The 12,113-nt window shown below is 41.8% G+C and overlaps 1 protein-coding gene across 1 annotated transcript in view; it reads left to right on the top strand.

Moving 5' to 3' along the window:
* Piezo2 (piezo type mechanosensitive ion channel component 2) overlaps positions 1-12,113 on the top strand; it is a 354,156-nt gene that overhangs the window by 298,149 nt on the left and 43,894 nt on the right. The window contains exons 30-34 of the mRNA XM_026783664.1: positions 990-1,079; positions 2,615-2,736; positions 3,720-3,791; positions 7,868-7,974; positions 9,247-9,345. Of these exons, the coding sequence (XP_026639465.1) occupies positions 990-1,079; positions 2,615-2,736; positions 3,720-3,791; positions 7,868-7,974; positions 9,247-9,345 (490 nt within the window). The remainder of the gene's footprint in view (positions 1-989; positions 1,080-2,614; positions 2,737-3,719; positions 3,792-7,867; positions 7,975-9,246; positions 9,346-12,113) is intronic.

The following is a 12,113-nucleotide window of genomic DNA, read 5'->3' as shown; positions in this document are numbered from 1 at the left end:
GGAGCCTTGTGGCATGTTCTACCTTCGTTACATAGGTGAACAGTGACCTTATTTAGCTTCAAATATTAATCCTGTAATTTATGAGTATGATTATTATTTACTGTTCAGAAATGGCAGAGTTGGATAGAATTGTCTTTGGCTTTTGGGGGCTACCATGACAAAAGCATGGTATGGCAGGCAGACTCCACACACTGTAAATGTGTCCCCAGCTATTCTGGTAGCTAGAAGACAAGTATTGAGGTGCCATTGGTTTGGGTCTCTCGTGAGAGCCTATAGCCAGTCCACTATGTAGAAAGAATAAGAGACTTCCTGGGCCTTATCTAAACCATTCATAGCTTAGTCATCTTGCAAGGCTCTACTTCCCAATGCTGTCACTTGGGCACAAGGATTTCAACATGTTCCAGATATTCAGACAATGCCTCCTAGGACAGTGGTTCTCAACCTGTGGGTCATAACCCCTTGGGGTTCGAACAGCTGTTTTTTAGGGGTCACCTAAGACCATCCTGCGTATCAGATGTTTACATTACAATTCCTAACCATTACGAATACCATTACGAAGTAGCAGTGAAACAGATTTCACAGTTGGGGTCACCACAACGTGAGGAGTTCCATTGAATGGTCACAGCATCAGGAAGGGGTGGTCACAGCATTGAGAACCGCTGCTCTAGGAGGTCTAGAAGCTTGAAGTACATTACTAGAAGTGAAAGGAAAGTCAACTGATAATGTCACGTGGCCCTCAGCTGACGTCATGTCGTGTTGGAAAAGCAACCCATTTTCTCTCCACTGGCTGCCCAGGCTGAGAGAGAACCCGCTTACTCCTTGTTCAATCACTCATAAAGGGTATCGAGGAGTGGGTGATGTCAGCCAGGAAACTTCTCTTGGCCCCAGAAAAGGGTCACCATGACCTCTGATCCGTAATGGTCATTTTCAGGAAGAGATGAACGGCCACAAGAATACTGATGTGTTCTGTGTTTCCAATTTTATTTCAGAGGGGCCGAACTTTTCCAGGCTACGATTGTGAAAGCTGTAAAGGCAAGAATTGAGGAAGAGAAAAAGTCCATGGATCAGCTAAAGAGACAGTAAGCACTCTCTTCGCTGTGATCTCTGCCTCTTTCCAGTTTGTATGGAAGTAGTCAACTTGGCTCTTGGGATTTCAGACCCCTGAGAAAATATATCCATTTCTAACAACGAAGGAGACTTTGAAGGACTGGTTCACCCCTGTATTTTGAGTGCCGATGACTCTGTCAGGTCAGGTACTAAGACTGCCACTCTGAAGATGAGAGCAGTTTAGCAGGATGGTAGCTGCAGGATCTGGGAAGGGGACCCTCTTGGAAAACAGCAGGGAGCTGCCACAGATTCAGTGACTTTGTTCAGTGTCCCGAGCTGGTCATTGAAGTTCTCTGAAACTCCACCTGGTTCATTCAGTCAGGGCGCACAGTTGTCCCTTCCGAGCTGTTATAAGGATTGAGAAATTAATGAAAGAGGCGTGGCTCAGAGCCAAGTACCAGGAAGGTTCGTTGCATTTCTGGATCCAGGAACTAACTACGGAGCCAGCTTCAGAGGCATCCTTTACACCAGTACAGTACATGCTCAGGAGAATGAGCTCTGATATGTAGGGTCTACGGTAACCAGAACAGCACTGGTATGACCAGCTCTTCCTGATGTGATACAACGCTTTTCTTACCACCCTTGTCCCATTTGGAAATTTCTAACGATGGCTAGAACTTCTAAGGACTGGCACACACCTGCATTTTGAGTATTAGTGTTTAAACTCTAATAACCATAGGATTGGAACCCCAGACAACTTTGTCAAGGAAGTCGAAGCCTTGTCCCACCCTTCCAGGAAAGCCCCCTGAATTGAGAAGAGCAACTGCATTCCATCGTGACCTCGGTCCTTAATTCCCTTCCCTTAAAGGGTGTTTCCTTGTGTAAATTATTCCGTAGCATGGTTATGTGCACAAAGACCTAAGATGTATATGAAATTGGAATGTATATGCAGTGTGCTGCAATCATTATTATTCCTCTAGCTCCAGACTTAGAAGGAACAAACTCAGGGCCACATTTGCAATGTGTTCTCACTTTCCGTGAGACATGACTCTTCATTTGCATTTTGGTTAAGAATGCAAAGCTGGGGCAGGAGAGATCTATACTCCAGCTTCGAATAATCCAATACCCTTCCCTGGCCTCTGCAGCCACCAGGCATGTACATGGTGCACATACACACATGCATGGAGACAAAACACCTGTTCACATAAAATGAACAAAATAGAAAAAAATGATGTAAAGCCTTTGGTTATAATACACTGTGTTCAGACTGGCAATGATGCAAAATGAGAACAGGTATCAAGGGCTTCATGCTAAACCTTAGCATCATGACTATTGATTGTATTACTAACTCCAGTATCTATGCAACATAGAGTAGCATGGACTCATGTATGTGTGTGAGAGATATTTGTGGTTAATAAGCAATTATCTCATAACCCTTAAGTACTTCAAAGCTGACCACTTTGCTCATGGATTCAGATATTTGGAGAACAATATGCATCCACAGAGAGCTGACCGTGGAATAACTGTGCATGCGCTCTTACTGTTACTAACGCTGCCTTATTTGTAGGATGGATCGCATCAAAGCCCGGCAACAAAAGTACAAAAAGGGTAAGGAGAGGATGCTGAGCTTGACCCAGGAGTCAGGGGAAGGCCAGGACATCCAGAAACTCTCAGAAGAAGATGATGAAAGTATGTCACGTTTTCCTCTCCTCGAGTGCTTTGACATCTGATAGGAGCATGCTCTTGGTAGGGCTGTAAAATCCTGCTCATTTTCATTCTGGTAGTTGTCTTGCTGTGTTTCACTCCCCCATCGTGAGCAGATATGTTCCTTGGGGCATATTTAGTGAATGAATGATTTTGCAAGCATCTACTCTTCAACACGATACCTTGAATGAACACTGTCTGGTTTAGGTCACAGACATGTTCCTTATGAGATTGGCATGATTTTTGCTTAATTTGCTCCTTTAGGGAATAGGTTTTAGGTATGCTGCGGTTGGTTTCTGTAAATCTAATGTGGGAATGAAAAAAATGCATGCATATTTTATGTCACTAGTGCATATTCATAGTTCACACATCAGCTGTTACGCATTTCAATGAAATTTACTGAGAAACATAGAATGTATTCTATTTAATTATATATTTAGCCAATTGCAGCGCTAACAGTCTGGTTGTAGCAGCCTGCATGCTTTCCTGCTGAAGGGAATAGAAAAACAATGCATGGTCTCTTTCCAGTTCCTAGAATCTCTTCATTCGCAACAACTTCAGTCCAGTCATGCTAAATTAATCAAAAGAAAAAGTCCTATTCCTTGTTCTTGGTTTACATTTCAATGACTTATTTGCCACTATGTGGTTCTTTGAAATGGGCAATAAGTCTCTCATGCTAATTTACTGAAAAAAAAATCAGTGCAAGGCACATTTTTGGCTAAGAATACTTCTTTTTAAATGTTTCTTTACGTATGCCCTCAGATCCTAGGAAGAAAGTGAACATGTAGCATACAGTTAAGAGCATTCAGCGTTTGCAGCAGACTGCTAGTACATGAGTACTTTTGTAGTTAGTAAACTTCCTTTTCCTGCCCTCTGATGTGTTTTTGCAATTGAATTTTTAAAACGTGGTTTTCAAAGCGTGTGTGCTCACTTCCTAAGAATTAATGTCTGGACATATTTCATTTTAGGAGAAGCAGACAAACAGAAAGCCAAGGGCAAAAAAAAGCAGTGGTGGCGGCCTTGGGTTGATCATGCTTCCAGTAGGTTTTCTTGATCCTCTTCCGATGTCATCAATTCTAACCCTTATATCCTTGACCAGAATTCAGGCTCCCCATGACCTGTGTGCCCCATGCATGGTTTGATCCTTGTGACTTGATAGGGGGTCAGAGTGTAAGAACACCACAGTGCTAATGAGCCTCTAGGCCCCACGGATCAATTCTTCCTGAGAAATTAGCATGTTGGCTGAAGGAAGCCAAAGTTGTGATCAAGAGAGTATTACCTCAGAAAACAAAGAACTGAGTTGTTAACTAAATCCCCAGAGTTCTGCTTCTATCCACTGTGTGTTTTAAAGCCCTTAAGGATAAATCTGTCTGGTGCCAGGACTCAAGAAAGATGATTGCTCTCCTCTAAGTGTCTGTGGCCGTCTTTGTTAGGCCCTTGGCGTGGATGTCATTGACCCTCCCTCTCTATTTTCCCAGAACTGGGATTTCCTTCACATTTAAGAGTTTCAGAGTGTGTTTAGTCTAAAGATGGGGGATAACCTAAAATGCGCTCACTTTGCACTTTAACCTCTCCCAACCTCAAAATGGTTCTGCAATAGCCAATATCCCAAACACCCAGGCCCAGAGTGCAGACCAGCCTCAGATATGACCAACTAATAGCAAAACCAGGAAAACAGAGTCTGCTAGCTACATAAACTGCAATGCATTTTCCTCCTAATGATAAAAATGGGATATGTGGGTATAAACACCATTGGGCGTATTTGTTCTGTTTAGTTTAAAACAAGCCAATACTGGCCAATGGCTCTACAATGGAATGACGAATGGCCCACTATAATCTAGTCTTTCTGGATTCCTTAGATGTGCTAGAAGAGTGGATGATTATTATTTTAAAAATAATGTGTAGTATCTTAAGCCTTTTTTGTCTTCCACCGCCCAGCCACAGCTGCAACTGCTATAACCAGATGAAGGAAGTCACACATGGCTGAGAACAACGCTGCTCGTAGGAAACCTTTAGAAAACTAAGGAAATCTCCGTTTGCCACCTGAATTATGAGAGTCACAGTGACCTGCAATGGGCTAAAATCGGCAAACTGATTTAAATGGCATGAAATTTGAAATTCGCTTAGCATCTTTGTATTTAATTAGATTTCATCCGTAATGTTGAATTTCAACAGTACAGTTAAAAATAGAGAGAGAGAGAGAGAGAGAGAGAGAGAGAGAGAGAAGGAAAGAGAGAGAGAGAGAAAGAGAGAGAGTTACAAAGAATTCCATTTAATTTTATGCCCAAGTTCAAAGACAAAGGTTCAAGTTGAAACCCAGTGTGGCTCCTCTGTGATTCATTGGCTCATCAGTCAAGTTAACAACACGTGGAGAGCACTGAATACCAAGTCTATCAAGTCACAAGTAAACTGTGCCTACTTTTTTGTTTTTAAAGGGCCTTTGCTGGTTTAGAGTGACCTATCCAATCACATCATGTTGAATGTTTGTCCTTCAGCAGGCTAAATTCCCACTGTGGCCACTGAGGTGGTTTCTCCCCTTTGGCATCTAAATTATTTCAAAAAGAATTGGATATGGTCTTTGATAATCACAGTACACATTGGTAATAACTCTCTGTAATGGTTTAATGACCTTAAGTTTTTTTTTTCCAATTCATTTCACCCTCATTATATCAGACTTTTCTGGTGTTCAACTCCGTGTGCCTTGTTACAATGTGTTACAGCGCACTAATGCAGAGCCGTCTGTCACACAGGGTTTGGAATCATGTCCTAAGTGGTGCTAAGTTACTACTGCATAACATATTTTCTTTGCCAAATTTGAAAGGAACAAAAGGGAAAGAATGCCCTTGACTGTTTTTAGTCTTTGATGTTCCAAAAAGTATCTTTAGATCTGGAAGAATGTTGTTAGAAGCCATTGACTGATCTGTTAAAATGATTGGGCTGGGTTTCCAAATAGCTTCTGAGAGATGCTGATGTCCATTGCTGCTGCTGCTTGTTGATATCGTTGGTCAGCAGCAAAGATGGCAATGTAAGCTGTGGTGATGAATTTGCCAGTTCCAAACCTATGCACACACACCGGGCTGCATTATTGCTGTTCAATAATACCTTCCTTCTTCCCATGGTCGTGTGTCTCTGTCAGTTCCACACCACCCTAGGCAGTAGCTAACTCTGCTTTCTTGATAAATATCTGACGAGCCACATTTCTGTGGACACAAATGGTGAGATTCTAAAAGTTAAGTTCCTACTAAGCAATTTACCAATGACACCAGCATCTGTGATTTATGGCTGGGCAGAAGTCTCCAATTTGCCCTAATGTGCATGGAAGAACTTCTTAAATTATCACTAGTAGCACACACTAAAAAAGTGATTTTCCTAGCATTGCTTCAACAAAGTTTTTTGAAGAACTAAGAGACTTAAAAGAGTATTTCATTTTTTTCAGATTACCAGTTTCACTTGCTTACATAGTAAATTGGTGATATTACTAATGATAAAATCAATGCTTGAGATAGAAAAATTATTTGGGCTCAACCATATGAATAAAAATGATAGAAGGTATGATTGAATACAACTTCAGCTATTGTTGATCTTTAGTGCCTATAATGAGGGTAAAATGTTCCACCTTATAATGCCCTGTGTTTGTCCCAAATGACCATGTGATGTAGAGTCCACAAAACTTCCCTGCAATATCTTTCAGCTTACGTGAAGGCATTACTTTAATGGTCTTCCTCACTGTCAAATGTAATGCCGTGACTTTGGTTTGTTCTTGCTTATTATGACGTTATGTTGTATTGCATTGATTCCCTCAGGCCTGGATCCAATACTCCGGGCCTGGTTTTTTTTCCTTCAAAACATGAGTAACAAATCACAGTGCTTCTGTTCAAGGATATAAGGCCCAACTCGTTCACTCTGCATCTTCTTGAATGAAGGCTCAGAGTCATCTGATGCTGTAGACAAAATTGTTCAGCTTTTAACCGTAGCTAGTGACATCCACACAACTGGTTTTAAACAAGCCCAGGTTTCCTATGACCAAATCATAGTTTAAGATATCACATCACCACCCGTGAGGTGACTCCGCAGTTTGAAATCCCAGCTACAATTAGAAAACCTGAATATGCTTCCCCACATTGATGGTACAGTTCTTGTAGCATCAGAAGTGAGTCTCTTCTCTCTATTAAATGTAAAAGTTTTCAAACATACAAAGATGGAATTTCCTAAATTTCTCTAAGTCTCTAGACATCTCTGATTTCTCTGTTTCCATTCCTGACACAGACAATATATTCTTGCAGGGCCAGTGTCAGATGAGGCAGAAGCAGGGCCATACTGTTTGTGCTCTGTACCTGATGGTCATTCCTGTTCTCCTTGGATTTTGTGATGCTCTCAGGGAATGGCTTGTTGACCAGAAGCAGGGCAGAACCAAACCTTATGCTATGGACCAGGGCTGCTGTTCCTCAGTCAGTCCCTTCGCTACATGTAGAAGCAGTCAGAATAGATGCTGTTGTCTTGTTTTTCATTGTTGATGTTACCTACCCTTTTCCTCCTTGTGGCAATGTGTTTGTTGTTGTCGTCGTCATTTATTTTATTTTGTTTCTTTTTTAACTCTTTTGAATGTCTTGTCTTACGTTGCCTCGTGTGTCAGTTGTGGACAAGCCAGGTCTGCATAGTATAAAGTGAAGTGGAGACTGGTGGCACCCATCTCCGTCCTGTGTCATCCTGGTTGGTTTGTCTGTGACAGACCGTGCCAAATCTGCTACTTCACTTCGGCCTTTGTCTAAGGGATCAAAATGAATGAATTGAGAAGCAAAAGTTGTCAAGTATTTTGGCATCTGCACAACAAATGGACTCAGCCCAATAAAGCAAATGAAGATGGAAGAAATTGCCAGGTCAATGCCAGCCTCATAAATGGCACAGACAAGGCCTCATGCTCTGTAGACCCAGCCACGCCAGCACCATGTTGCGCTAGATAAAATGGGTTCTTTTCATCTGTTTTCTCCTGCAAACATCTCTGGATGTGGTCCTCTAGAGGGCCATCTATGTGTCTTTAGGGAGGAAATTTCATGAATAGGCCCCCAGGTTTCTCATGTTTCTTTCCAGAAGTAAGCAAATATTTTGTCTCGCTTAGTGGTCAGGAGCGGAGACTATTATTTATTTGAAACGGATAGTGAAGAGGAGGAAGAAGAGGAACTTAAGAAGGAAGATGAAGAACCCCCGCGGAAGTCAGCATTCCAGGTAACTAGAGGAATGTGCACGATGATACCCTTTGCTGGTTAGAAACACTGCGGTTTGGTTTTTAAATTAACGAGTCTTGTTTGCAGGCCTAAATGACCTCTTCTGTAGCCTGTGATATGGCTCTCAGAATCTTCTGATGGACGTCTGGAATTGTCTAGTTCTAATTAAACTACAGCACTGTTCGCTCTCAGGAATGCCCTAACTACCACATCGTGTGAACGGTGCGGGTCAGCACGTCATCCCTGACATCCAAGCATTTTCTTGATGCCCCAAACAACAATAACCAAAAAAATTTCTCTTGCAAGTAGACAACTTCCTCAGCATTGCTTTGGATTGCTTGGATGCAAGGCTTGCAGCTCCCTGCGTAAACGAGTTGACTGTGTAATAAAATTCATGCTCCTCCTTGAAATAATTACTTAAATGTTGTATTGGGTTTTGAAAATTAACTTCATTTATATTGCTAATGATACCAGAATGATTTAAATAATAACTATAAACATCCATCCTGGTTCTGATTTTTACGGCTGAGTTCTCTCTGTTCAGGAACCTGCTGTCTCAAACACAGCTTTGACTCACCAGCCAGCACAATGTTAGTGGGGGTTTGGGGGCACGGCAGGGTGCAGTCCATCCTTCTTAAAGATGAGGCCTTGTCAGAGGACAGGGCATGAACTCTTTCTGCATATTTCTCTAACCTCTGAACCACAGGCTGAGACAGTTATATCCCATGTGTCGTAGTACAGATCGTATAGAAAGGTTCTCAGAAAACTTTGTGATTGCCTATGACAAGGCCATACACTGCTCCCTAGACGGGCCTTCATAAATGGGCAAGCCCAAATGCCTGGTCTTCCTGATGACATTGAAGGACCAAGCGACGTGTGGCGCTTCTTCAGTGCGGTGCTGCCTCCCTGGCTCCATTGCCCCTCTGTGTGTTGGGAACATGTTTGTGTGCATGGATGGGGGTGCTTGCCAGTACTAATGACTTAACAGCCTTACTTTTTAGCTAATGAATTTTATGTTAACCACCACTCATCGTACAACAAAGAAGAGAATGTGGACCATCTTGACTGTGTTTATGAACTACATGCTGCAACTGAGTGTGCTCTTCTTCCTAACTTCCAAGCTCAGCACATTTTTATTCCAGCTTCGGCGAGTGGCATGTTTTAACCTCAGTGTTAATTGTAGAGACAAGCTCATATGACGTCATATATTAAATTGTTAACGTTGGGTTTTTTTTTTTCCTACTAATTACTCTTGCTTTGTCCTTCTTTGTAGAGAGCTATTGGGAAGTTTGCCTCAGCCATTTTAGCCTTGCCAAAGTCTGTCATTAAACTTCCCAAAACTATTCTTCAGTATTTAATCCGAGCTGCAAAGGTATTTCATGTTCTACTGATGTGTAGTGTGTGACTCTCTGCTCCATAGAACTTTAGCAAAACATCCTCCTATCTACATTTTCTCTGTTCTATGAATCATACAATGAAAGCATCATATGGATGTAAAACATTAAATTTTCCAAAAAAAAAAAAAGAGTTCTTAGGAGCCAGACTACTTATCATTTTCCTACTTTGAAAAGTAGACACCAGAGATTATAAAAAATAGGAAGAGAAAATGCAGATATACATGTACTTTCTCTCCTCGTAGTTTTGGGTGAGTTACATCTCATCTTAAAAGGGTGGCGTCTGGTTGCATGCCTCAGTTCATAATGAGTAAAGCATATATAATAATTCTTTCTCAGAAAGCTGGTAAGAATTTCCAAATAAGCTTATAAAAGACTCCTCTGGTTCTGTCCCCACTTTCAGCTTCTCGTTAGTTTCCGGTTTCTGAATGTGGATACAGATGTCCTGTATCCAGCACATCTCCTTCCCTAGCTGCTGATGCCCAGAGCACAACAGTGCTTCTCAATAAAGTTTAACAACGCCCTTGTTCATCACCTAATACAGAATGGATGTCAGTCAGCTGCCTATATCGTACTCGCTTCATTATTAAAAACCACAAGGAACAAAGTATCCTTCTTGTATTTTGTAGCATGTTTTTCCTTCCAAACTCAGCCCGGAGGGAGCTCTAAAACTCTTGGGCCATTATGATCTGATGGTCGTTGAGTTCACGCAAACAGTTGGGATAGTGACAGAGACGAGTGCACCTTGCCTTCTCCCTGCCATCTCGTTTCCATGCTGATTCTGGTCCCACTGGTCATACAGAACCTGAAATGCAGGGTGTCTCTGAAGCTCTCAGGTGAAGCTGTATTGCTGGTCTACCTAGGGCCTCAGAGTCCAGCCTTCCGACTGCCTTTCATTCTCCATTCCAGAAGACTGGCTTTGATTAATAGTCACTGTTGCTGTTTCTGCAGGGACTTTATCTTTTCTGCTCTATGAATCCATGTGAATGTCTAAATTTGTAATTTAGAAATTATTAAAGTGAAAGGTTGCAAGTTATCCACCCCTTTTTGTTACTTAAAACAAAGCTAAAGATGAATAAGTGGCGATAAAGGTGTAAAGGGGCTCTGTATCCCAGTGTACTTAGGGCAAATTATAAAATGCTGTAAATTCGAGTTAAGGATATTCACTCCAATGAAATACTCTCTGTTTAAAAGAATGTATACAGTTTTGCTTAATGACCTTCTGGTAAAAAGTGAATCTCACTCCCCTAACAATAAAGATAAACTTGGAGATAAATTCAAAAGCACACACTTGTGGCGGTGACTATTAACTGAACCTTCAGACTTTTTGTGTGTACTTCCAAGCACTTTCTCCTTCTGGCCGATGTAGTTTGGGGCCTGGCTCCCTAGACAAGCCTCCAAATTGGGTGAAAGTAAAAGATACAATGTCGTAATTTGGGAGATCAGCAAAACCCTTCTATTTCTGGACTCAGTAAGGGTCGGAACCCTTTTCTGAAACAGGAGATGGCAAAACTGGCCTTTGGTCAAGTGTTTGGAACTTTAAAATAATCTCTTTTCAAAATGGCAGTCTTAAGATAGCTTTGCCTGAGAATAGGGACTCAGCAGCTCACAGCGTGATTGCTCTGTCTTGCTTCCTGTACTTGCATGCCCAGAATGTTCCTCTCGTCAACAAGACACCGATGCCTTTCATCCCAAGGGGACCAATGTAGGGTTAGTAGTTCTTCTCACCGCGTCAGACATCAATGGTCCCCTCCCGGCCCTTCTTAAAGTCTGTGAATCCTGCCTTTCTCAGCCTTCCTCTCTCCCTCCCAGCTGTTTGCTTTTTCCTTAGAACAAAGGAAGTCATACAATGCACACCTGCTACGCTCACAAATTCTGTTTAGCATCCTTTCATTTTATAAAACAATAATAGTATAATACTTTTCTTGAAGTGTTTTTTTTTTTGAAGCCATTCTATGCTGTTCTTAAACCTGAAGATGTATTTATTAGTTCGGTTTCTTTTAAAGCAAACTATATTATGCAAATTTGCTTTCTAATGTCCTAAACCTGAGAGACAAGTGGCTAGACTCCCAAACTGACATGCTCAGTAAGGACCCACCAGCGCTTGCTTTGATCCTTTTGAGTATCATCAGTTCATGCCCTACTTCCATAAAATACATTTAGCATACCATAGGACGTTTACCTCCCAGATTTGTTATTCAGAAATAACACCAATTTTACATTTGTGTGTGTTGCCTATACAATTCAGATTTCTACCTCGAGGGAAAAGGAGGTGATCTTTATTGGACCCTGTGCCCTCATATTTCCATATGTGGAAAAGTTGAATCTCTACTTCCTAGTGGCATCAGAATGCCAATCTGTTTATGTCGTGTTTTCTAAAATTTTCTGGAATATGAAAATCATCTAGGATCAAATGACAATATATGGGTTTACAGCTACCCTTACGTGCTCTTATCTTAACCGTGACAGTGGAAAACCCAGCTTCCCTGAGACCCGGGGGTTGCATGTTAAGCATGCTGGCTTGGTTTTATGATTTCGGGAGGGCTGATTGTATGTATCCTGTCTCGGTTTTGTTGTTTTTGCATGCTTCTGGGGATGTGGAGGGGGGATTCTTCCGAACCATTGCTCCTTGGTGATTGGTTGTAAAATGTTGGTGTGACTGTCCTCGGCTCTGGAATGCAACTGACAAAGGGTAACCCGAGGCACCAGTTTCCCCCTCTGCTCTCCTGGGCTAGCTCCCTCTCAC

The sequence above is a fragment of the Microtus ochrogaster genome, chromosome 18 (genome assembly GCF_000317375.1).
Source record: "Microtus ochrogaster isolate Prairie Vole_2 chromosome 18, MicOch1.0, whole genome shotgun sequence".
In the NCBI taxonomy this organism is placed as follows: domain Eukaryota; kingdom Metazoa; phylum Chordata; class Mammalia; order Rodentia; family Cricetidae; genus Microtus; species Microtus ochrogaster.
This window is presented reverse-complemented; position numbering and strand designations above follow the sequence as displayed.